We start from the raw sequence: 26,473 nt of genomic DNA on the forward strand, positions 1-26,473 counted from the left end.
ATTCTCAGTGAAAGTCCAGCTAAAGACAGTAAAGAAGCGCTTGCTGGGAGGCAACCCAGTCATTAGGAGGTTATATGATTAGTTCTTACAGAGGCAAATATCAAAAATGAAGGAATTCACAGAGTTACAGAAGGATTCAGCTCAAAAAGCAGAGAAAATGAGCTTACTGGCGAAAAAACGCCAGTAAGGGGCATTTTGGGCGTTAAACGCCAGAATGGGTACCATTCTGGGCGTTTAACGCCAGGAATGGTGCCATTTTGGGCGTTAAACGCCAGAATGGGCACCATTCTGGGCGTTTAACGCCAGGTGTGCAGCATCCTGGGCGTTCAGAAAAACGCCCAATGCTAAAGGCTTTCTGGCGTTTAACGCCAGCCAGGGCACCTGGCTGGGCGTTAAACGCCCAAAAGGGGTGCCATATGGGCGTTAAACGCCAGAATGAGTGCCATTCTGGGCGTTTAACTCCAGAAAGGTGGGGGGACCACAATTTTGTTTTCAAATCAGATTTTTTCAAATTTTCCTTTTCTTACCCATATTTTTCTACAAAAATACATTTCAATCTCTCATCATTCACTTTCAAACTTTCAAATATCTTAAATCATTCTTCAAATCTCTCAAATCATTCTCAAATTTTGTTCAAAAAATTCACCCTTTTTCTCAATTTCTTTCCATATCTCCTCAAATCTCCTTTCAAATTTTTCTTTTTTTTCGAAAATCTCTTCCCCCACTCTATAAATAAACGTTTGGCTCCCTCTTCCCACCACACCATTCGAATTTCCTCTTCCTCTCTCTCTCTTCTTTCTTTTCTTTTGCTTGAGGACAAGCAAACCTCTAAGTTTGGTGTGCTTTTTCGTGATCACTAAGCCAATATTCATCAAGATCATGGCTCCTAAGGGAAAACAAACCAACTCAAGAGGAAAGAAAGAGACTAATCCAAAGAATCTTTGGAATCAAGAGAAGTTCTTAACCAAAGAACATGAAGACCATTATCACAAAATAATGGGTCTGAGGTCAGTGATCCCGGAAGTTAAATTTGATCTGAAAGAAGATGAATATCCGGAGATCCAAGAGCAAATTCGAAACAGAGGATGGGAAGTTCTGACCAATCCTGAAATAAAGGTTGGAAGGAACATGGTTCAGGAATTCTACTCTAATCTGTGGCTAACAGATAAGCAAAGAATGACTGGAACTGCTTACCATACCTACAGAACCATGGTCAGAGGGCAAGTTATGTACTTCCATCTGGACAAAATAAGAGAAATCTTCAAACTACCTCAACTGCAAGATGATCCTGATTCCTTCAATAGGAGGATGGTGAGAGTAGATAAAGGGTTGGATCAAGTTCTAGAGGACATATGCCTCCCTGGGACTAAGTGGATAACCAATTCAAAGGGTGTCCCAAACCAACTCAAGAGGGGAGACCTCAAACCAATTGCAAGAGGTTGGCTAGACTTTATTGGGCGTTCCATATTGCCCACTAGCAACCGTTCTGAGGTCACCATCAAGAGAGCAGTGATGATTCATTGCATCATGCTTGGAAAAGAAGTGGAGGTCCATCATGTGATTGCTTGTGAGATCTACACAATTGCAAATAAGAATTCCACTGAAGCCAAACTGGCTTACTCAAGCTTGATTTCCTTGCTCTGTAAAGAGGCTGGGGTGAAGATGGGAGTAGATGAGTTCATACCCATTGAACACCCAATCACCAAGAAGTCAATGGAAGGAACAAGAGAAGCAGGGGCGTGAACTCCAAGAGTTGAAACGCCAAAAGCTCTCCTCTCAAGTTGAGGGAGCATCCACTTCTCAAAATCAAGGTTGTTGAGTCCTAACTCTGTGAAAACCTCTATCATTAGGAGCCTATTTTACGTTCTTATTTTGTTTTCTATTTTTATTTTTCTGTTTGGTTTCATCTTATATCTATTTTTGAGTTTTGTTCTTAATTCATAATTAATAAAATTTAGAGTTTATGCCTTAAAGATATGAATGTCCTATGAATCCATCACCTCTCTTAAATGAAAAATGCTTTAATCACAAAAGAACAAGAAGTACAGGATTTCGAAACTTATCATTGAAACTAGCTGAATTAGTTTGATGTGGTGACAATACTTTTTGCTTTTTGAATGAATGCTTGAACAGTGTATATGTCTCTTGAATTTGTTGTTTTGAGAATGTTAAAAACTGTTGGCTCTTGAAAGAATGAGGATAAAGAGAACTCTTATTGAGGATCTAAAAAATCATTAGATTGATTCTTGAAGCAAGAAAAAGCAGTGGATACAAAAAAAAAATTGTATGCTTTTTGGCATTATTTTTAGTATGTTTTTAGTATGATTTAGTTAGTTTTTAGTATATTTTTATTAGTTTTTAGCTAAAATTCACTTTTCTGGACTTTACTATGAGTTTGTGTGTTTTTCTGTGATTTCAGGTATTTTCTGGCTGAAATTGAGGGCCCGGAGCAAAAACCTGATTCTGAGACTGAAATGGACTGCAGATGCTGTTGGATTCTGACCTCCCTGCACTCGAAGTGGATTTTCTGGAGTTACAGAAGCCCAATTGGCGCGCTCTCAACGGGGTTGAAAAGTAGACATCCTGGGCTTTCCAGCAATATATGATAGTCCATACTTTGCCCAAGATTTGATGGCCCAAACCGGCGTGGCAAAACAGCCTCAGAAATTCCAGCGTTAAACGCCGGAACTGGCATAAAACTTGGAGTTAAACGCCCAAACTGGCATGAAAGCTGGCGTTTAACTCCAGAAAAGGTCTCTACACGAAAATGCTTCATTGCTCAGCCCAAGCACACACCAAGTGGACCCAGAAGTGGATTTTTACGTCATTTACTCATTTCTGTACACCCTAGGTTACTAGTTTACTATTAATAGGATCTTTTGACATTGTATCAGTACCTGATGACCTCATGACACTTTACACGTTTTCTTTGTGTACTTTCCACGGCATGAGTCTCTAAACCCCATGGTTGGGGGTGAGGAGCTCTGCTGTGTCTTGATGGATTAATGCAATTACTACTGTTTCTCATTCAATCATGCTTGCTTCCATTCTAAGATAATACTTGTTCTTAATCCGGATGAATGTGATGATCCGTGACAATCATCATCATTCTCAACTATGAATGTGTGCCTGACAACCACCTCCGTTCTACCTTAGATTAAGTAGTTATCTCTTGGGTTCTTTAACCGGAATCTTCGTGGTATAAGCTAGAACTGATGGCGGCATTCAAGAGAATCCGGAAGGTCTAAACCTTGTCTGTGGTATACTGAGTAGGATTCAATGATTGAATGACTGTGACGTGCTTCAGACTCCTGAAGGCGGGGCGTTAGTGACAGACGCAAAAAAATCACTGGATTCTATTCCGGCCTGATTGAGAACCGACAGATGAATTCCGCTATGCTGTGACAGAGCATATGCAATCGCTTTCACTGAGAGGATGGGAGGTAGCCATTGACAACGGTGAAACCCTACACACAGCTTGCCATGGAAGGAGACTTGCGTGTTTGAAGAAGAAGACAGTAGGAAGGCAGAGATTCAGAAGATGGAGCATCTCCAAACCTCAACCTGTTCTCCATTACTGAAAAACAAGTAACCATTTCATGTTCTTTTGCTTTTTACAATCAATCCTGATAATTTCTGATATCCTGACTAAGATTTACAAGATAACCATAGCTTGCTTCAAGCCGACAATCTCCGTGGGATCGACCCTTGCTCACGCAAGGTATTACTTGGATGACCCAGTGCACTTGCTGGTTAGTTGTGCGGGATTGCAAAAGTGTGATTGCAATTTCGTGCACCAGTCGTCCAAGTAATACCTTATGTGAGTAAGGGTCGATCCCACGGAGATTGTCGGCTTGAAGCAAGCTATGGTTATCTTGTAACTCTTAGTCAGGATATCAGAAATTATCAAGATTGATTGTGAAAAGCAAAAGAACATGAAATAAGTACTTGTTTTGCAGTAAGGAGAATAGTTGAGGTTTTGGAGATGCTCTGTCTTCTGAATCTCTGCTTTCCTACTGTCTTCTTCTTCAAGCACGCAAGGCTCCTTCCATGGCAAGCTGTATGCAAGGGTTTCACCGTTGTCAATGGCTACCTCCCATCCTCTCAGTGGAAATGTTCAACGCACCCTGTCACGGCACGGCTATCCATCTGTCGGTTCTCAATCAGGTTGGAATAGAATCCAGTGATTCTTTTGCGTCTGTCACTAACGCCCAGCCCTCAGGAGTTTGAAGCTCGTCACAGTCATTCAATCATTGAATCCTACTCAGAATACCACAGACAAGGTTTAGACCTTCCGGATTCTCTTGAATGCCGCCATCAGTTCTAGCCTATACCACGAAGATTCTGATTAAAGAATCCAAGAGATATCTACTTAATCTAAGGTAGAATGGAGGTGGTTGTCAGGCACACGTTCATAGTTGAGAATGATGATGAGTGTCACGGATCATCACATTCATCCGGTTTAAGAACAAGTAATATCTTAGAATGGAAGCAAGCATGATTGAATGAAAAACAGTAGTAATTGCATTAATCCATCAAGACACAGCATAGCTCCTCACCACCAACCATGGGGTTTAGAGACTCATGCCGCGGAAGGTACACAAAGAAACGTGTAAAGTGTCATCAGGTGCAGATACAATGTCAAAAGATCCTATTAATAGTAAGCTAGTAACCTAGGGTATACAGAACTGAGTAAATGACGTAAAAATCCACTTCTGGGCCCACTTGGTGTGTGCTTGGGCTGAGCAATGAAGCATTTTCGTGTAGAGACTCTTCCTGGAGTTAAACGCCAGCTTTTATGCCAGTTTGGGCGTTTAACTCCAATTTTTATGCCAGTTCCAGCGTTAAACGCTGGGAATTCTGAAGCTGACTTTGAATGCCGGTTTGGGCCATCAAATCTTGAGCAAAGTATAGACTATCATATATTGCTGGAAAGCCCAGGATGTCTACTTTCCAACGCCGTTGAGAGCGCGCCAATTGGGTATCTGTAGCTCCAGAAAATTTACTTCGAGTGCAGGGAGGTCAGAATCCAACAGCATCTGCAGTCCTTTTCAGCCTCTGAATCAGATTTTTGCTCAGGACCCTCAATTTCAGCCAGAAAATACCTGAAATCACAGAAAAACACACAAACTCATAGCAAAGTCCAGAAAAGTGAATTTTAACTAAAAACTAATAAAAATATACTAAAAACTAACTAGATCATACTAAAAACATACTAAAAACAATGCCAAAAAGCGTACAAATTATCCGCTCATCAATCACATAAAGCTTGCTTGGTACAAGTACCCTCTAATGTGCATGGTATCGTAAAGCTTCCGGGATCTTTAAGCTTCTTAGGTAAGCTTTTCAGAATGATTGCACTGCATTCTTCAGTGAGGTAAACTTTTTCAGTTTCCCTCAAATCCTTCTTATGACTTAAGATCTCTTTCATGAACTTAGCATAAGAGGCTACTTGCTCAAGTGCCTCTGCAAACGGAATCTTTATTTCAAGAGTTCTAAGATAGTCTACAAAGTGGGCAAATTACTTATCGTGTTTCGCTTGGCGGAGTTTCTGAGGATAAGGCATTTTGGCTTTGTATTCCTCAACCTTAGTTGCTACAGGTTTATTACCTACAGATGTGGGTTGAGGAGCCTTTTTAGAGGGGTTGCTATTAGCGCTTGTATGTGTCTGATCTCCCACTGGCATTTGAATGCCAGGGGTGGAAGCTAGAGTGGCGTTAGACGCCAACTCCTTACCGGTTTCTGGCGTCTGAACGCCAGAACTGTGCTTCATTTGGGTGTTCAACGCCAATTCCTTGCCTGTTTCTGGCGTTGAACGCCAGAACTGAGCATGGGTTGGGCATTCAACGCCAGCTCTCCACCCCTTTTCTGGCGTTTGAGCGCCAGAATTATTCCTCTCTGTGCTCTGAATGCCCTTAGAGGGATTTTGGGTAGCAGTTTGTTCATTTCTTGGCTTCCTGCTGCCTTGAAGTGAGGTATCTAATGTTTTCTCACTTCTTAATTGAACTGCTTGGCACTCTTCTGTTATTTGTTTTGACAATTGCTGTTCTGTTTGCTTCAACTGCACTTCCATATTCATATTAGCCATTCTTGTTTCTTGCAATATCTCTTTGAATTTGGCTAGCTGTTTTGTTAGAAAATCTAATTGCTGATTGAATTCAGTAACTTGTTCTGCAGGACTTAGTTCAGTAGTTACTGTTTTAGCCCTTCTTTCATGGAAGGTTCACTACTTAGATACAGATGCTGATTTATGCAAATGTATCAATGAGCTCTTGAGCTTCTTCAATTGTCTTTCTCATGTGTATAGATCCACCAGATGAGTGGTCTAGAGAAATCTGATCTTTCTCTGTAAGCCCATAATAAAAGATGTCTAACTGCACCCACTCTGAAAACATTTCAGAGGGGCATTTTCTTAGCACCTCTCTGTATCTCTCCCAAGTATCATAAAGGGATTCATTATCTCCTTGTTTGAAGCCTTGGATGCTCAGCCTTAGCTGTGTCATCCGTTTTGGAGAAAAATAGTGATTCAGGAATTTTTCTGACAACTGTTTCCATGTCTTTATGCTGTCCTTAGGTTGGTTATTTAACCACCTCTTAGCTTGGTCTTTTATAGCAAATAGAAATAGTAACAATCTGTAGACATCCTAATCTACTTCCTTACAATGTACTGTGTCAGCAATTTGTAAAACTGTGCCAGAAACTCTGTAGGTTCTTCTTGTGGAAGATCGGAATATTGACAACTTTGTTGCACCATGATAATGAGTTGAGGGTTCAACTCAAAACTACTGACTCCGATGGAGGGTATACAGATACTACTCCCGTATAAAGCAGTAGTGGGGTTAGCATATGACCTCAAAGTCCTTCTGGACTGTTCATTTCCACTTAGGTCCATAATGGAGAAAGCGAGATGATGTGGATTTATTTTATTATATTAAAAAAAATTATTTTCGAAATAATAAAATAGAATAAAATAAAAACCAAAATAAAAAAACAAAAAATAAAAATAAAAAAATAAAAAATTTGAAAATATTTTATAAAGATTTTCGAAAAAAGTGAGGAAAGAGAAAGTGGTTAGGATATTTTTGAAAAAGATATGATTTGAAAAATTTTGACCAAGTCAACCTAAGTAATTCGAAAATTATGAAAAATTAAAGGAAAAGATATATTTTTTATTTTTGAATTTTATGATGAAAGAGAAAAACACACAAAAGACACAAGACTTAAAATTTTTAGATCTAATGCTCCTTGTTTTTTGAAAATTTTGGAGGAAAAATACCAAGGGACACCAAACTTAAAAATTTTAAGATCAAAACACAAAGAAGACTCAAGAACACTTTGAAGACTCACAAGCACAACAAGAACAAAAGATAGAACACCAAACTTAAAATTTTTAGAAAACCACAATAAATTTTCAAAAATTAAAGAAAATTAACAAGAGAACACCAAACTTAAAATTTAGCACAAGATTTAATCAAAGAAAAATTATTTTTGAAAAATATTTTAAAAAGAAGATACCCAATTACCAAGAACACAAACCAACACTCTAACCAATTGAGCTATAAATGTAACGTATTTTAAAGAGGTATTTTTAATAATAAAAATATTTTTTGAAAACTAATATTTTGAAAAAGCACAAGAAAAACAAGAAGAGACACAAAACAAGACAAACCAAAGATCAAACAAAAAAAATTGACAAGAACAATTTGAAGATCAAGGAAAAACAAAGAACATGCAATTCGAAAATTGGAAGACAAAGAAAAGCATGCAATTGACACCAAACTTAAAATATGAAACTAAACTCAAACGAAAGACTCCAAGAAAAATTAAAAACTGATAGAGAAAAATAATATTTTTGAAAGATTTTTAAAAGGAATAATAGAAGATGCAATCCTAGTGACTCTAAACAAAAAGACAAAGTTTTCCTAATCTAAGTAACAAGATAAACCGTCAGTTGTTCAAACTCGAACAATCCCCGGCAACGGTGCCAAAAACTTGGTGCACGAAATTGCAATCACACTTTTGCAATTTGCACAACTAACCAGCAAGTGCACTGGGTCGTCCAAGTAATACCTTACGTGAGTAAGGGTCGAATCCCACGGAGATTGTTGGCTTGAAGCAAGCTATGGTTATCTTATTATTCTTAGTCAGGATATAATATCAATAATAATTTTTAGTTTTAATTGTAAAAAGTAAAAGAGCATGAAATAAATACTTATTATGCAGTAATGGAGAATATATTGGAGTTTTGGAGATGCTTTGTCCTCTGAATTCCTGCAACATAATGCTTTCTCACTTTCATAAATGCAAGGCTCCTTCCATGGCAAGTTGTATGTAGGGCATCACTGTTGTCAATGGCTACTTCCCATCCTCTCAGTGAAAATGGTCCAAATGCTCTGTCACAGCATGGCTAATCATCTGTCGGTTCTCGATCATGTCGGAATAAGATCCATTGATCCTTTTGCGTCTGTCACTACACCCAACACTCACGAGTTTTAAGCTCATCACAGTCATCCAATCCCAGAATCCTACTCGGAATACCACAGACAAGGTTTAGACTTTCCTGATTCTCAAGGATGCTGCCAATGGATTCTAGCTTATACCACTAAGATTCTGATTAAGGAATCTAAGAGATACTCATTCAATCTAATGTAGAACGGAGGTGGTTGTCAGGCACACGTTCATGGATTGAGGAAGGTGATGAGTGTCACGGATCATGACCTTCTTCATAGTGAAGCGCGAATGAACATCTTAGATAGGAACATGCGTGTTTGAATGGAAAACAGAAATAATTGCATTAATTCATCGAGACGCTGCAGAGCTCCTCACCCCCAACAATGGAGTTTAGAGACTCATGCCGTCAAAAGATACAAAATTCAAATCTAAAAATGTCATGAGATACAAAATAAGACTCTAAAAGTTGTTTAAATACTAAACTAGTAGCCTAGGTTTACAAAAAATGAGTAAACTAAAATGAATAGTGCAGAAATCCATTTCTGGGGCCCACTTGGTATGTGCTAGGGCTGAGACTTAATCTTCTCACGTGCCTGGGCTGTTTTTGGAGTCAAACGCCAGGTTGTAACCTGTTTTTGGCGTTGAACTCCAACTTGCAACCTGTTTCTGGCGCTGAACGCCAGACTACAACATGGAACTGGTGTTGAACGCCAGTTTATGTCATCTATCTTTGCACAAAGTATGGACTATTATATATTGCTGGAAAGCCCTGGATGTCTACTTTCCAACCCAATTGAGAGCGCGTCAATTGGACTCCTGTAGCTTCAAAAAAACCATTCCGAGTATCAGGGAGGTCAGAATCCAACAACATCAGCAGTCCTTTTTCAGCCTAATTCAGATTTTTTCTCAACTCCCTCAATTTCAGCCAGAAAATACCTGAAATTATAGAAAAACACAGAGACTCATAGTAAAGTCCAGAAATATAAATTTTGCTTACAAACTAATAAAAATATACTAAAAACTAACTAAAACACACTAAAATCTACATGAAATTACCCCAAAAGTGTATAAAATATCCGCTCATCAGAGTTATAACGGGGGGCGCCATGGTGGCTACAATTGCGGTGGCGCCATGGCTGGACGCAATGCATATGGCGGAAATAGCGGGCTGTTTCAGAATTTCCAATAAAAATTAAGGGTACTTCGGGTAATTTAATAAACCTAGGTCAGATCCCACTAACCACTAACCCTAATTTTCATCCCCTCGTTCATAACTCCCTTCTCTACCTCTTGTTTAAAAAAAACCCCTCTTCGTCTCTGTTCTCTCATCTCTGCAACCCAGATTTCTTCACCACACTGCCATCCATCACCGCCAGTCATCTAGCCGCCCGTCGCGCCACCCAACGCGCCGCCCGTCTCTGTGCTCTCAACACTGCTGCTCATCACCTTTTCACACTGCTGGTTTGTGCCCCTTCTTCTTTGCTCCTATCTTTTTCTTTCTTCTCTTCCCTGCTGCCCATTCTTTCTCTGCCCATTCTTTCTCAATAATCAGTGACAGTGTTAAAACTTTTCCTCCTCCATTTTTTTTTCATTCAGTATACAATGTCCACTTCTAGACATGCCCTTGATTCTAATGCTCCTACCCCTGCCTCAGCTGGTTCTACAGTTGGTGCTGCCCCTGTTGGTCCCGCTCCCACAGCTCCTATCCGTTCTAATAGAGTTGACCCAAGTTGAAAATATATTAATACGATAGAAGAAAGAAATACCAATGACACCGTATGTACTTTTTGTGGAAAAATTATGAAAGGAGGCATCACAAGGGCAAAAGAGCACTTAATGATCAAGCCTGGAAATGTTGTTGGATGTAAAATAGTTCCAAAAGATGTTATTGCTGAATTATGGGAGTATTACCATCAGAAAAAAAATCGAGGAAGACAAACTGCCACCCCGGGAAGCACCGAAGAACATAATGTCAATGTTAGGGAACTTGACTTAGAGAGTTTGGGGTTCGGATTGTCAGAGAAAGATGCTCAAGGAATTGATGAACCTCATAATCCAGCTCCAATGGCAGCAGCTAGAGGGGGTACAAGTATTACTAGAGGGGGTACAACTAGCATGAGAGGTCCAATGGACTTGTTTATTAGAAAACCTGAAACTTCCATTGCAAGAAACAAAAGAGAGAAATTGAGGCAGCTGAACATCAAGGAAGCATGTAATAAGGAAGCAGCTCGTAGAGTTCATCAATACATAGAATGGTGGTTCTACCAAGCTGGGATTCCATTGAACCCGGTAAAGTTGAAGAGTTTTCAAGAAATGTTGTGGGCTGTTGGAAGCTTTGGTCACAATTTACCTGCTCCCAGTTATCAAGCTCTAAGGGTTCCGTTGCTTAATGAGGAGTTGGATTACACCAAAGAATTGTTGAAGGGTCATAAGAACAATGAAAAAAGTATGGTTGCTCTATTATGTCAGATGCTTGGACGGATAAAAGGCAAAAGAGCATTATTAATTTTCTTGTAAACTCTCCAGCTGGGGCAACGTTTTTGAAGTCTATTGATGCTTCTGATTATGTGAAGACTGGTGAGAAATTATTTGAACTTCTTGATGATGTGGTCGAGGAAATTGATGAGCACAACGTTGTTCAAGTTGTAACTGATAATGGGAGTAATTATGTTCTTGCTGGTAAGTTGTTGATGGAGAAAAGGCCAAATTTGTTTTGGACTCCTTGTGCTACCCACTATTTGGATTTGATGCTTGAGGACATTGGGAAGTTACCATTAATTAAAAAAACCATAAAAAGGGCCATCTCGTTGGTTAGCTTCACTTATAGTCACTCTAGCACGTTAGCTATGTTGAGACACTTCACAAATGGCAAGGAGTTGGTAAGGCATGCAGTCACCCGATTTGCCACTTCATTTCTCTCTTTGGAAAGGCTTTATGAGGAGAAAGGAAATTTGAGAAGAATGTTCACCTCGGATGAATGGGCAAAGAATAAGTTGTCAAAGGAGGCAAAGGGGAGGGAGGTAACAAAGATTGTTATCATGCTATCTTTTTGTAATCATGTCAAGTACACCCTTAAGATCGTGGGCCCTCTTGTTCGGGTGCTTAGACTTGTTGATGGAGAGAAAAAGTCACAAATGGGATATATTTATGAAGCAATGGAGAAGGCAATGGAATGCATCATGAAAATATTTCTTAATGATGAGAGCAAGTACAATAATGTTTTTAAAATCATTGACAACAGATGGAATTGCCAACTTCATCGTCCGTTGCATGCAGCCGGTCATTTTCTAAATCCCGAGTTGTTTTATGACAACCCACGGATTGAGCTGGATTTAGAAGTTACAAAGGGGTGGTTTGAATGCATCACTAGATTAGTGCCAAGTCAAGCTGTGCAACAGAAGATATTGGAGGAGCAATCACTATATAAGGCCGGCTATGGACTTTTTGGATTAAATTTTGCAAAATCTCAAAGGAAAAAGATTTCACCCGATAAGATTGTTATAAATTTTACAAAGCTTTATAAATTTAGTTCGATTAAAGGCTTAGACAAATTTATTTTAATTTTATAGCATTTTGGTGGCGGACATATGGGCATGAAGCTCAAAACATGCGAGACCTTGCTATCAAGATCTTGAGCTTGACTTGTAGTGCTTCTGGATGTGAGCGCAATTGGAGTATATTTGAGCACATTCATACTAAGAAAAGAAATAGACTTGATCATGAAAGGATGGAGAGTTTGGTCTTCATAAAGTATAACCAACAACTCATCGAGAGGTACAACCTTAAAGATGAAGTTGACCCTATTGCACTCAATGATATTGATGAGTGTAATGAGTGGTTAGTGGGAGAAATTGGGACTGTCACCTTTTGAGATGATAGTGTGGATGATGCTGATTTGGTTAATCAAGATGACAATACTTTGAGTTGGAACCATATTTTTGAAGCAATGGGAGGACATGAGCCTACAACAAATACTAGAAGACAACAAAATAGAAAAAGAAAAGAACCTGCAACTACAAGAGGTGGTGCAAAAGGTGGACCAAGTGGGTTTAGGGCTGCAACTACAAGAGGTGGTGCAAAGGGTAGACCAAGTGGGTTTAGGGCTTCAAAAAAAGGAAAAGGAAAGGCAGTAATTATAGAAGAAGAAGAACCAAAATTTGAAGATGAAGAGGATTCTGAAAATGAAGAAGAATAAGAAGAAGAGATTCAATTCAATGATACCGAATCAGAGGATAATAAGGGTGCAGAAGGACATGATAATCGTGTTAATTTGGATAAATTTGATGAGAACTAAAATCTAGATATTCTATAATTTTTATGTTTTGTGTCTTATATTTTGACTTGTTTATGACTTTTGATTTACGATTTGAACTTGATGTTATGTTTATTTGCTAAATTTGCTACTATATTTGCTATATTAATTTGATATTTTATGACTAAAAAATTGCTTATATGAATAGATTTTATACTTTATTATATTTGAAATTTTTCTACATATTTTTTTGTACCTATATGTGTATTTTTTAGGTAATCTGCCATTGCCGCCATTTTCTGCAACGCCATCCGCTATAACTTTATGGCGAATTTTTGACTACCGCCATGAGCCGCCATCCACGATAAAAAACTATTATACAATTTTGTCCTTTCGATTATCAAACTTTACAAGGACACTTACAATAGAGCTAGTTCTCACGAGCCCCAAGATTTACAAGAAATCGGATGTACCAACTTTTCTACAACTACTACTATTTAGAATTTCCCATGTCCAAATGCTGTATAATCTATGTCCAGATGCTGTATAATCTCTTCACCGCTTTTTTGAATGGTAGTGGTGTTGAATGACAGTTTGGCACCGTACATATAACATGATTGAATCCTCACCTCTTCACGCTTGAACCTATACATTCAATTTTTCACAAACAAACTGCATCAATTCATTGACTACTTCTGAAAACTCACCTAGACTAAGGCATATTTTTATAAGAGAAATTTAAAAAATTGAAAAGTTTATATCAAATTAAAGGGTTGAATTAAACAAACTAGTAGAATCATCGTCGCAAAACAAGTTCAGATCATATCATGTTAATAATAATATACATGGACAGATACTTAGCACGTTCTGCTTCATCCCAAGCCAATGCTCAACTTTCAAGAGGACTCAACTTCCTTGCATGATCTTTAGCCTTCTTCTCAGACACCTTGCAATAAAAATTTATAATCAACAACCATCACCAATACAAACTTGCACAAATCAAATACAGTTAACAACACCAACAACACATCAACCTGGATTTATACAATTTCTAGTCATATCAACAAACCAACAACACATGCAACATCAGAAATTCAGAACACAATCAACAGAAGTTCAGAAGACAAACTCAGAAATTAAAATCCATTACAATTAGACAATAAAATCAGAAATCAACACAAAATTAACAAAATACCATCAACAATCAACCATATTATTTCAAAAAAAAAAAAACTCAAATCCAGAAAAATTAACTCAAAGTCAGAAGAGCAGTGGACTTGAACAACCGTCGGAAGATGAAGGTGAAAGCAAGGGTTGCTACTGTGAGTAAGCAACCATGGGAGGGAGACAGAGAGCTTGAAGAGAGAGACACGACGGCGACGAGAAGAGCTCCGAGCAGAGACGGCTTGATGATGAGGGAAGGGGCGGGCTTGATGACGAGGGCAGAGACGTTGGTGACGAGAGTAGCTCCGAGCAGATCTACCGAGGGAGGAACGTCGCCAGAGGAGAATCGAGCAACCACGAGCAGACGACGATAATAGGGTGAGGAGAAGAGGAACGTTGAGCGACGACAGCACCCTCCTGCCGAGGAGAAGAGTTCGGCGACGAAGAGTGGATGGTGGCTGGGTGCTGCTCCAAGGAGGTCTGGGGCTGGGTTCTTCACTTCAGTCTCCAGAGTTTTCAGAGAGAAAGAGAGGGGTAGGATGGTGGTATGGAGCGGCTAGGGTTTTCTCATTGTTCAGAGGGGTTTTTTTTCATATATATAAAGTTAAAACGGCAACGTTTTGAGTGTAGCTTTGAACCGGAAATTCTTAAAAAACCTGGCCGGTTCCGACGGTTCACCGGTTAACCACCAGTTTTTTACTAAACGGTTTTTGGAGTCAACCATACCGATCATATGACCGATTTTCGGTTAATTCGGTTGAATTGACCGATCTATGCTCAAAAGTATAGATGAATCATAATTAATTTTAGAAAAAAAATTAGGACCGAAGAAGTAATGGAGGAGTGCTCACTAGAGAAGACAAGGCAGCCGAGTAACAGAGACGTCCGTGAGGAGGTGATGGCTGAGCAGTTAAACGGAGGTGACGGCAAGGAGGACAAGCGAGCAGAGCGTGTTTCGCGTGAGACAGAGTGAGATCGGAGAGGGAGAGAGAGCGAGCTTGAAGAGAGAGAAGCCAAGCAGAGACATCCAGGACGGCAACAAGAACAAGACCGACGATGGTACCGTCTGTCATTACCGTCGCCGACAATCACAGAGGCAGGCTTCACGATGAACACAATACGGTAAGGAAGAGAAGAGTAGCAGCGGCTGGTGGGCTTCGCGATGAGCACAGAGAAGGTGAGGAAGAAAAGAGTGGCGGTGGCTGGGGGCCGACGGTGGCTGGTGGGGCTGGGTTCTGATAGTGGCGGCGATGTTTGTTCTGATAGGGTTTCCCTAGTGAAGGAATTGGGACTAGGTGCTAATGGGTTGAAAGGGAACCGGGACCGAGTGTTAGTTAGGGTTTCTTTTCTTCTTTTTTTTCCTTCCTAACGTCAAAACGACATAGTTTTTTATGCAAGTCACAAAACCGGATCTTTAAAAAATCCAGCCGGTTTGACCGGTTCACTGATTAACCGTCGATTTGACCTATTTTTAACCAATTTTTTGCAGAACAGTTTTGTGGATCAACCAAAACGGCCGGTCCGGTTTTCACAAAAATAAATCATGTTTCTACCCTCTTATTATTCTAAAAACTGAACAACGTTATCTTCTATGTTCAGTTTTCAGAATAATAAGAGTGTAGGATATGACAGGCACAAGAATTTGAGGATCCAATACAGCATTACTAATTTACTACTATATTCTTCATAGTTCCATTCTAGCCACAAACTTCATGACAATCTAAGACAGAATCCCCTTTTATGAACCCACTTAGCTATTCATCACGGCATCATCACCATGTTCATTAATTTCTATCAGAACTAAAAAATAAATGAACAAATTTAGGCTCTTAAAAACTTGGTCCCTTGTGGAAAATTACAATTTACAACCCAGTAAATCTAAAAGGATCACACAAACAATAAACATACTAATAAAATATTATATTTTGTAGCTAATTGTTCATCTTCATGACAATCTGCAATTCAAAAATTTCTGCTATCAATCTAATTATTAACACATCATGCCAGAGAATCAAAAGAAAGGTTATATATTTAATTAGGGCCGTTTTGGGGGCACCGAACGCTATATTATAACAAGTGCAAAAACTATAAGATGACAACAATTAAGTTGAAAGAAGCATACAGTTGGAAAGATGCATACATATATACACAAAATTGAATCAGAGAAAAACAGATCTAGAGAGAAAAAGAGAGGAACTGACTGAAGCCATTATCGACGAGGAAGTTGAAGGTGTGGTTGTCGCAGTTGTAGGTGAACTTGTTGTTGGAGGAAGGAAGCTTCTGGAGGCACTGGAATGATGGCGAGGAGAACAGGGCTGAGTAGACGTTCGCGACGTCAGAAGCTTCAGAGTTCAGAGTTCAAGACAACGCACAACTGCTTCAATCTGCGACGGTGACATCTGCTTCGATCCGTTGACAGCAGCTCCAATCCGGCATCGATTGTGGTAGTGACGGTAGAATTTGGTGCAGAAAGCTGGAAGAGAAGATTAGGGTTGAGGAGGTGTGGTGACCGCTGTGTTGTGTGGTGGGTGCTCTTCAAAATGAGTTGGGTAGGGTTCACCTTCAGTTTTTATTTTTATTTTTTTCTTTGCGCCAAAACCACGATGTTTGATGGATTTTGAGAAACCGGCACTTTCAAAAACCCGGTCGGTTCATCCGGTTTAATAATTAACCACCAGTTCAACCGATTTTTTTGTTAATTTTTTGTAGAATGGTTTTAAAAATGGACCAGACTAGCTAGATAACCGATTTTCAATTAATCCGGTTGAACCGGTAGATTCAGTCCGATTTTCATAACCTTAGTAATTATATATTATATTATATAGATTTAAATATTTTTTTCATAGCAAAATAAATCCAATATTTGTCTTCTTTCTTAAAATAAGAAGTACAACATCCCATAAAAATTAACTTGATATTAAAAGTAAAAAAAAAATTAAATTGTAAACTCTGAATTTTAAATTTAAATTATTGATATAAATTATAAAATATAATAAATAGAGAATTAAAACTTATTTAATTAACAAGAAGAACAATAATTTGTATTTAATAAAAAGTGTTTAAAGATGAGTTATAAAAATAAGTGATAATATTATCCAAATACTTCACGCGTGTATGTGCTTATATATACATACCTTCATTGTGCATACTAAAAATTAATTATGTCATTTAAGATATAACTCATTGACCAATGTATTGTTTAACTTATTTTTATTATGTACTTCTTATTATATGTATTTTATATCAATGATTAGGCCATACTTGATATATATACATATACACACTAGTTAAGGAATAATGATAAAAAAATCTTTAAGAGGAGAGTGATGAGGCTAATTGTAATTTTTTTGTTCCATTTTTTTGTAAGTTGTTCTATTTGCTGGATGCTAATTGCTGTAAGATTTTTTTTCAAATTTACTGATGGCTTGATGGCTGTAAGATTTTTTTGTTAGTCTGTTACTCTGTTTTAGTATTTTCTAATTGCTTGATGGCTCTGATAGTGCTTTACACTTTTACTGTTTTACTAGTTGCTGATGATTCCTAATTTTTTTGTTCAAATTTGCTAATGGCTTTGTTTTGTAGTTGTTGGTTTTGCTGGGTTTAGTGTTTTGGAATGTTTTTTAATGGGCTAAAGATTGTAATTGCTGCCACCGTCCGTCCATGGATCTCAGCCGCCGTCCGTGCTCTCCAACTCCTGTCTTCTTATTCTTTTTACCTGGGTTCATTGAAGATAAGATTGCTTGAATTTTTTTATTTATTTTCTAAAGCAGCTATAGATATGCTACAATTTCTTATACTTCTATTAATTAGTTCTAATTCCAAGGTCTTTGTTCTACCAACAACAGAAAACATAAACAAAAAAGAAAAAAATGGACCCTTTTTCATCCTTTGATGGAATTTTGAGACTTGAACATGAAAATTTCTGTTTTTGTGGCTTTTGTTGAAAAAAATGAGGTTCTTTATATCTGGGTCTTTTTGTATGCCATTTATGGCTGAATGTATGGTATCTGTGTTGATAACTCAGATGTTCATGTTTTTTTAGTATCAAGGCATGTTTAGCTTCTTATTTGAAAGTTTTTTATTAACTTAGATAGATAAATAAATAGATAAGAATAGAGGAAGTTGAACAAGCTAATAGATTAGCTGTTGAAAGATGTCATAGAGTTCTTAGTATTTTGTCTCAGCTAAGGGATCAAGTTCAGAATAGGAATTTAATGGTGGAAACTGGTGAAGCTGTGTTAAGGTTTAAGAAAGTTGTTTCTTTGCTTCACAATGGTTTTGGATCATGTAAGAGTGAGGAAGCTTATAAAGCTTCAAGTACCCTTCTCTCAAAGCATACTCTTAGATAACCCGAATTGCTTCAAGAACAACCATCACCTTAATCACGATCAATCAAAGAAAGTAGTATGCTACCTGAAATTTTGATAATCTTTGTTAATCTTTAAAAAAGTTTGTTGTTCTTGTGTAACTTATTATTGTGTTATTGTGATTTAATTATTGGTGTTGTTGCTGTGTAATTGTTATTGTGATTTAATTATTTTTTCTGACATTAAAGATTGATTGTTAATATTTTGATGTTTGTACTTTTTTAGAATATTGATTTATAATTTATTTAATATTTTATTATAAATGATTTTTTCGGTTGAACCATGGTTGGACCGGTTAAACTAATAAACTAATAAATCAGTGACTAGAACGGTTCGATGACCGGTCCGGTTTTCAAAACCATGCTAAAAATAGAACTTTGAGTCAGATTGATCATTTTGATGGTTAGATAACAACACATTAGCAATCAATTCAAAGCGTTTGATCTTAGATACCATTTTCACTATTAATCCATAATTATATACCCAATATTCAGTGAGAAAGCAACATAAATCACAAAATTATACTATGCTGTGATGCTGTCATAAATCATTTCATGTGACAAACAAATAGAACAATAATACAGCGTACCAAGCTCCAAAAGGCCAAAAGAAACTACCAATGAATGAAGACTTTCCTCGATTCCAAAATATTATTGATCAATAATAATTCGCACATAAATGTAATTTACACTTTAAAAACAAAGGCTCTCAAATCTGAATGGTACTTCATGAGTTCAAAAATGCATATCTTCAGGTTTTAACAAAGATTTTTGATAAAACTCGGATGACATTTTAAATGAAGCTGGATATTTTATGGCTTGCACAGTTTCAGGCAGTGCAACATCATCTTCAAACTTTGTGTTGCAGCCCCATAACCGAGTGAGAAGTCGCTGGCACTTCGGAGACGACTGTCTGAAATATGTCCGGTACCCCTCAACAACATCTTGCTTGCTTATTATGTTCTTCAATTCTTCGGCTTCCTTCTTTGATATATCAAAGATATACCTGAAAAACAATATCCTTTGTTATCATTTTCTTCAAGGTTGGTCTTCCTTACTCATCATCCACAAACTTATTATATAACTAAACGTAAAATCACCTTTTATCAAGTATCAACAATCTGACTCCACAATCGATTGCTCTCGTAGTTAAGCGAATGATCTTTCTCGAGCAGTTTTGCCAGTAACCCACTTTTGTAATTCTCAAAGGAATCATCATCAAGCCCATCCTGCAGTCAACATATAATTCCTTAGAACACAAGTCTTTTAATTTGGAAAAGAGTGGGGTGTGCCTACAATTTCTTGAGCACCCAAATCATGTCAAATTTAATGCAATTCATGAGGGAGACATTAATCTCAGAACAATGAGATAGAAGGAATCAGGAATACTAACCAACATTTCTTCAACGCCATCTATGAAGTTGTCGATTCTATCTTGCACGTAAATTGGGTCGTACTCAGATGATTGAACACAGAAACAAAACCCAAAAACACTGTACGTTAACCGTAGGCTACATTCGACAACATATCCAAGCTGCTCTTTTGTCCTGTATCCAGATACACACAAATAAATAAACAAATAAAGAAATAAAAATTAATACAACCCATAAAAAGCCATGGAAAGTGAAAACAAATTTTCATTAACAAATGTTAGACGCTCAAATGCAAGAAACTAAAATAGCATTCAATAGTCACCTCAGCTGATTGAAAAGCGGCTCATCCACAACTTCCTCAAAAAGATCAATTAAAGCTTTCAATTTGATTGATCCCAACCCAAGATCTTGCTCAATTTGAAAATATAGCTGCATGAATATTGAATACCAAATTAAGAAACAGGAGAAGTTTGTTAGAAATTTCAAAAAAACAATTATCCATGAAAAGTGACAAACAAAAATAATCCAACTGAAATTACCTCAACCACAGAATTCTTTTCTGACTTGTTCTTTACACAAACATCTCTAACTAGATTGGCACTGGATGAAAGGCAAATAACGTGCTCAGCGTGCCTCAGCTCAACGGGAAGTGGATTTACTATAAAGTTCGTCTTAAATATATTTGATATGTCAATTACTTCTTCTGAAATATTTCCATGGCATAGACCCTCAATGTATAGCTGTCCAAGGTTGATGTAAAGGAATAAATTTCAAACAATTTATTGATATAAACTAGAGAACTATAATATATCATGGAACTTATGTTTAAAAACCAAGTAATTAAAAACTAAAAAACAAAGAACAAGCTACCAAGAAGTAGCTACTTTCTTGTAAATGTAAGCATTATCAAGCTGAGACAGCAGATTCTCATACACACAAACAGAACAAGTGCATCAAACAAAGTAGTTATATTAAGTTTAGGGTTTAGGGTTTAAGGATATAACACTTCCCATGCATGTATTTTTTGAAAACATTATTCTTTTTTTTTTTTACAGAAAATAAAATAAAACTTGACAATAAAAGACTGCAAAATAGTCCAAACAATAACATATAAGATTAAATATTTCATGCCTACCTTGGAGCGAAGTTCGGGGATAAATGCAATCAAATCATCAAGAAACAAATCATTTAGATGATGCAGCTTTTCCTCAATGTCATAAAAGCTCGGCACAAAACTTGCAATCTCAAATATGACGAATGACTTAAAGGCTTCATGTTGGTATTCTTCAAAGTTCTCTTCATGTCTTCTTTTATAACCTGAACGATAATGATTGGTTCATTACAATCAACAAAGCAAACAGAACTATGGAACCGGGCAAAAAGGATAACATAGACATTTTGATAAGAGATAAAAGGAAATATGTGATGTACCTCAAATCGATTGCCAGCAGGAATAAAGGATCTAGCTACCGATAAAACTTTAGATAAGAGAACGGGAAGCTTCTCATTGAAACCATAGACCTTCAGTTCCAGTTTGTCGCCAACATAGGAGACAGAAGTTTCTAACATTGCAATACTAGCTTGCACAGATAGACACATGTTGTATGAAGTCCTTTAAAAATAAGATTTAAGGTACTACATTCACCAACAGTTTCTTAGATTGCCTAAGATGATTTAATTTTAACTCAAGCCAGATCTTATGATACAAAATTTTGTACATATAAACTAGCAGATGATATTTTGGAAAGCTGGAATGAAAAAAAAAAGTAATTAGTTGGGAGTTTGAATAGTCAGTTAAGAGTGGAAGCCCCTCTCTCTAAAAGATACCTTTCTCAATTAATCAGTTTACAAGCTTAAGGTATGAAGCTATGTAGTAAATAGAATTACCTAGTGAATCTGTTCAGAAACAAAACGTATGAAGGACAGGAAATCCTCCAAACAAGAGAGAAGTAAATAAATAACAGAAACAACAAAAAATTTCTAACTGAGCAACATCTTTTAATGGAGGATATATAATATAGACGAATGACTCTACTTTTAGTGTCAAGCAAGACAGACGATTTACCAGATATATGATTCATTCAACTCATCTTTAAGGAGGAGAATGAACAATTCAAACAATACACAACTCTGGGCATTAGCATATCCACCCTTCAAGTTAATCCGAAAATATGTCAACAGAACGTACAGAAAAATCACTTGGAATGAACTCATTTTTTGATGGAAGATGTAGCGAGGCCTCAATTTCTGGAGGATTTCTCCATAACTCCATTAAATCTTGAGCAACGTCTTCTTCAACATAACGTGAACCAAACTAAGGTTCACATTGGACACCTGAAAAGTAGCACCATCAAGTTGTTCAATCATCATGATGGAAATATAACTTCCAGATATATTTTGTTAACAATTGAGTTTAGTTATCAATTCCCAATGGTTCAACATAACAGATTAACAGTGAAAGAAATAAATAAAAGTGCCAACTAGCCAAAGGTGAAAAGATAACTCATGTTCCGACTTAAGGAACAACTTCGAAACAACCTCTACTCTCATGTTTTCTGGAATGAAAAAACCAAGAAGTTGCTTTATCAATTGCTCATCCCAAGTCTGGTAGACATAGTCACCATACATGACATGCTCTGGCGGATAAAAGAGTAAATTTTCTGCACAAGAAAATAATTCAAATAAGCCAGAAAGATATAACAAATCTGCATAGGAAGTATCTAAAATTTCAAAATATATTGCAATTGGGTTGAAAGCATAATAAATAAATGTTCAGTTTTTGCTATAAACACAAACTGATAACAATTTTTTTTTTAATCTCTATCATATGTTGCATGTTCTCCATATCCTATTGATTAACAAATAACTTAAGAAAACAACTCCAAGCAGATAAATTAGAAACCTGAGAGTTCAGCAGCATAATCATCTTGCCGTTGCTCTTCTGCAAATCTAAAATCCATTTTCCCGATGCTTTGAAGTTCTCTGAATATCCATTCTTGTGGAGGAATTTGATGCAATAACTTCAGGTATTGATAGACAAAGCCAATGATATCAAAGATCTGGGAAGTGAAATCAAAGTTAAGCCATATTGAAGAGAAGTAATTTGTAGAAATTGGAAAGCATAAGCTGATCTGAATGATCACACAAGTTAATTTACCCATCAACTAGTCAATACTGTTTTCACACTTGTCTATTGACTGAAAAATTTTAATCCAATATAATAATAATAATAATAAAGCTGAAATTGAAATAAAAATCTTATGTTTGAGGTCCCACTAAACACACTACTTGCTCTTACTCTCTTCTATCTGAAAGGCCATACAAGTGAAGAGATTATGATCACCTTTTCAACACCAGAGACAGTGAGGACCCTTTCTGATAGCTCCAAATAATTCCGCAACCCAACTCTCAAGCACATCAAGAGGGTCTACACATTTATACATAAAGCACATCACTATAAAGTACATACCAGTTTATATTGGTCTCAATCCTAATCCTGGCGTGAGCTGTTAAAACAAATAAATCTCATTTTTGTAGAAGATAAATCTATGATGAACCTAATCTTGAGACTAGTATAATTATTTCTCAACTATTAATAAATGTATAAGTGGCTGCAAACCTGCATACCCTGGTTGGCATATTGGGAATGGGAAAAAAAAAAAACTAAGCACCTTATTATTGCTGGAAGAAAAACATGACTAAAATAAAATTGTAAAACTTTAAATTGAATAATGGTGTAGGGAAGTAGGAATTCACCTCCACCAATAACAACAAGCTTCATTAATCCACCATGGTAATAATCTTTGTATAGTTTGAATATTTGCTCCCGCAAATTAACACCTTCTCCATAGCATCAACCAAGCTCTTTTTATTCCCGTCATGTACATGGAAAAGAAATGAAATAGTAATTTAATTATACAGAGAAATCTAAATATCTAATTGACCATGTAATAGCAACACTTTTATGGCATACCCCAAAAGAATCTGTTTAAAGGATGACTAATAGCAGAAGTATGGCGTTGAAGTTGTTGAAGACGGCAAGCTTCGCTTTGCAAAGCCTGGTTAAATTCTATGCTCAGTTTTGTATACCATTATGGTATACCAAAAACATTATCAGCAAACTGACCTAAGACATGAATAATGTTCTTTTTTTTCCCTTCGAAATGGAAATATGAAGTATGAACAATATTCTAATAGCAGCTATTTCAAACAAGTTCTTCCTCCAGTCCCAACACAAATTGACCCTTGCCATACAATCTTATAAGTAAGCCCAAAGAGCCCAACAAGCAGCTGGATAGAGACAACCCAAAGAAATCCCGTTACACGGAAAGAAAAGCCGCCTAAGCCGAACCTCTACCAAGCCTTGCAGATGTAACATTGCTATCAACCTGCTCCCTGACACCACACATCCACAACACGTGTTGGTGAACCATACATCTCTGTATATCTACAATCTGTACACTAGAGTGACCCTATCTTAATTCAATTATACATAAATATACACAAACAAATCATCCAAATCCAATGATCCAATTATTCAAACAGCATGAGATACACAGTTTCACAGAATCACATTATCACAATAATTATTCAATTATTCAAATTCTTATTTCTAAATTGATAAAATCAATTCTCACCGGAGAGTGGAGAGGCGAGAACGCGAGAGAGAGACGCAGAGGCAGAGTGGCACGGAGTGGCAAGAGGCGAGTGGCGAGACTGCGAGAGGCGATGACTGAGCAACGAGCCAGGCAGCCAGCGACGAGCAGCGAAGCAAGCGAGCAGGGCAGGTCAGGTCAGGAGACACCGAGACAGCAAGCCAGCGACAAGCCAGCGAAAGACTGAGAAGTACTCACTAATTTTTTTACTGAGAAGTACTCAGTAATTTTTCAAATTCTACAACTGGAAGCTATGAATCCATCCGTCCAGCAATCTTGTATTCAACCACAACTGGAAGCTCCTTTGAAAGACTGATGGTAACTAGGTTAGACAATCGTGCTGCCTTTGTGAAAGAGTTCATGTACCGCAATGCAAATGTCAAGGACACAGGCTCATTCATCTCTACAGTAGTGGCTTCTTCAGGCTGCAATATCAACCAAATACCATGCAAAACCATCAATTAGTATGTATTTCAAATTATACGAGAACTAAATTGTACAAACAATAAAGTTATGATTAAAAAAGAACAAATAAATCTCTGTTACCTTGTCCACAGAAGAGTTATGCCTGCAGACAATGTTTGCAGTTCCAATATCATCTTTTGTGGAAAACTTTACACCTTCCTTAGTAACGGAAATGACAACTACAATATTCATCGCACACTGAACAAATTGTATCAGCTAGACTATTAACTTCCAAAAGAGAACCATAAAACCCCCGAAAATTCAGAGCAAAGCAAATTACCAGTGTCACCAATACTGCAAATCCTAGCAGACTCAGTAGACGGCATTCTAACAATGGCATGGTACTCTGCCTCAGGAATTCCAAGGTGCTCACTGTCGATATCCATCAACTTCATCTCAAAATCAGAAATTTATCTTGTGCTTCAGGACATAAACAGAAAAAAAAAAAAAGAATAGTCAGATTACAAATCTTTTCAATATCCAAAACTTCATAATTCAGATCTTGAATCAAAATGTAATATTAACAGCTGCACTACCAGAAACAGATTCCAATACATGAACAAAACACAGCTGAACACTATCTTGCTTGAAATTAAACACTAAAGCTTAATTCCTGCATATAAATTTTTACAATCCTAGAAATCCAATCACCAAACACTAAATTTTGTAGCAATTCATTAACAACTGAACTCATATCAACTACAGAATCAAGATCATGCCTCTCATCCCCTTGCAGAATACTAAACTTTCAAACACACAAGAAACAATGTAATAGGTCTTCCCTTTCCAGTACAGTTTTCTAGCAAGAAAGAATCCTAAGCGTCAATAAAAAAGTTTAACGAATTAAAATAATACCATATCAAAATTAGCAACTAAAGATCAAACAGAAACAGGAAAAATGAACCATGCAGATATAAAACCCTAGAAATAATCGGACAAAATTAAAATGAAAATTGAAATCAAGATTTTTTGGGAAAATGAATAGTACTTGGGCTCTCGAATATGAAAGTGACGGTGTCGCTGCCGTCATCGCCCTTGACAGTGATGATTGTCATCATTTCCGGCGCACCGTAGCATCTTGGCCATGTTGAGATTCATCCCCATCGAGATGTTGCGGTCGCACCGTAGTGCTCGAACCCTTCAGACCGCAGTAGGAGCGCCACGAGAGCAACGTGGCTCGAGTCCATGGCCTGGAGTGAGAACCCAGTCGCAGAGCAATCGAAGTTCGCATTGTTCACGAGCTCCCTGATTGCTTCTAGAACCTTCTTCAGCAAAGAGCCTTGCACCAAACAGAGTTCCAGCCAGCATCTTGAAAATGGGGGTGTTGCAGCTTTGCAGGTTTTCTTGCTTTCTGATTTTTTATTATGTCTGAACAGAATCAGTAATCTTTTAGCTGAATTGTTACTTTAGAATTATGCAAACATGATACACAACCAAAGATGCAATTCAAAATTCAAAGTGTTATAGAGACATATCACTGAATAATTAGAACAGTCCAATCAAATCAAATGCACGTAATTCTTTAATTTTAGACCCAACAAATCAAAATCAATAAAAAATTATTATCCAAATTATCAACGATATCAACCTCAAAAATTAAAATAACATATTTAAAGTTTACTAACTAAAATTAATTTTAATTTAAATTAAATTTAAAAATTTAGGTCCAATTAAATTTAAATTAAATTCTAACAATAAAATTAAAATTAAAAAAAATTGAGTATTAAATTATAAATACATACCTTCT

General features: G+C 37.1%; 1 protein-coding gene, 1 long non-coding RNA gene and 2 pseudogenes across 3 annotated transcripts; 1 reads left to right on the forward strand and 3 right to left on the reverse strand.

Annotated features, from left to right (window-relative positions):
* Positions 1-10,251: 10,251 nt before the first annotated feature.
* LOC112701377 (uncharacterized) lies at positions 10,252-12,322 on the forward strand. The gene is made up of 3 exons (XM_025752143.1): positions 10,252-10,897; positions 10,978-11,730; positions 12,021-12,322. Exons 1-3 carry the CDS (start codon positions 10,252-10,254, stop codon positions 12,320-12,322), a joined length of 1,701 nt encoding a protein of 566 aa, XP_025607928.1.
* A 754-nt stretch (positions 12,323-13,076) lies between these two features.
* Positions 13,077-16,472, reverse strand: LOC112702936 (uncharacterized). 2 transcript variants are annotated; one of them, XR_011863904.1, is made up of 3 exons: positions 16,069-16,472; positions 13,549-13,649; positions 13,077-13,348 (listed from the first exon to the last, which is right to left on the reverse strand). It is a non-coding gene; the product is annotated as an uncharacterized lncRNA (long non-coding RNA). The 2 variants fall into 2 exon arrangements; XR_011863905.1 differs by lacking the exon at positions 16,069-16,472 and adding an exon at positions 13,958-14,439.
* Positions 16,473-18,848: 2,376 nt separating this feature from the next.
* On the reverse strand, positions 18,849-23,231 carry LOC112701378 (nardilysin-like; annotated as a pseudogene).
* On the reverse strand, positions 21,394-26,132 carry LOC140173137 (proliferating cell nuclear antigen-like; annotated as a pseudogene).
* Positions 26,133-26,473: the final 341 nt, after the last annotated feature.

The sequence above is a fragment of the Arachis hypogaea genome, chromosome 7, assembly GCF_003086295.3.
Source record: "Arachis hypogaea cultivar Tifrunner chromosome 7, arahy.Tifrunner.gnm2.J5K5, whole genome shotgun sequence".
In the NCBI taxonomy this organism is placed as follows: Eukaryota; Viridiplantae; Streptophyta; class Magnoliopsida; order Fabales; family Fabaceae; genus Arachis; species Arachis hypogaea.

What these genes read in the sequence shown, in the direction of transcription:
- LOC112701377 (XM_025752143.1), top strand. Translation starts at nt 10,252, where the DNA reads ATGAAAGGAGGCATCACAAGGGCAAAAGAGCACTTAATGATCAAGCCT. An exon ending in TCATAAGAACAATGAAAAAA is followed by an intron (nt 10,898 to 10,977) that starts GTATGGTTGCTC and finishes TAAACTCTCCAG; the next exon opens with CTGGGGCAACGTTTTTGAAG. An exon ending in TCGTCCGTTGCATGCAGCCG is followed by an intron (nt 11,731 to 12,020) that starts GTCATTTTCTAA and finishes TTAATTTTATAG; the next exon opens with CATTTTGGTGGCGGACATAT.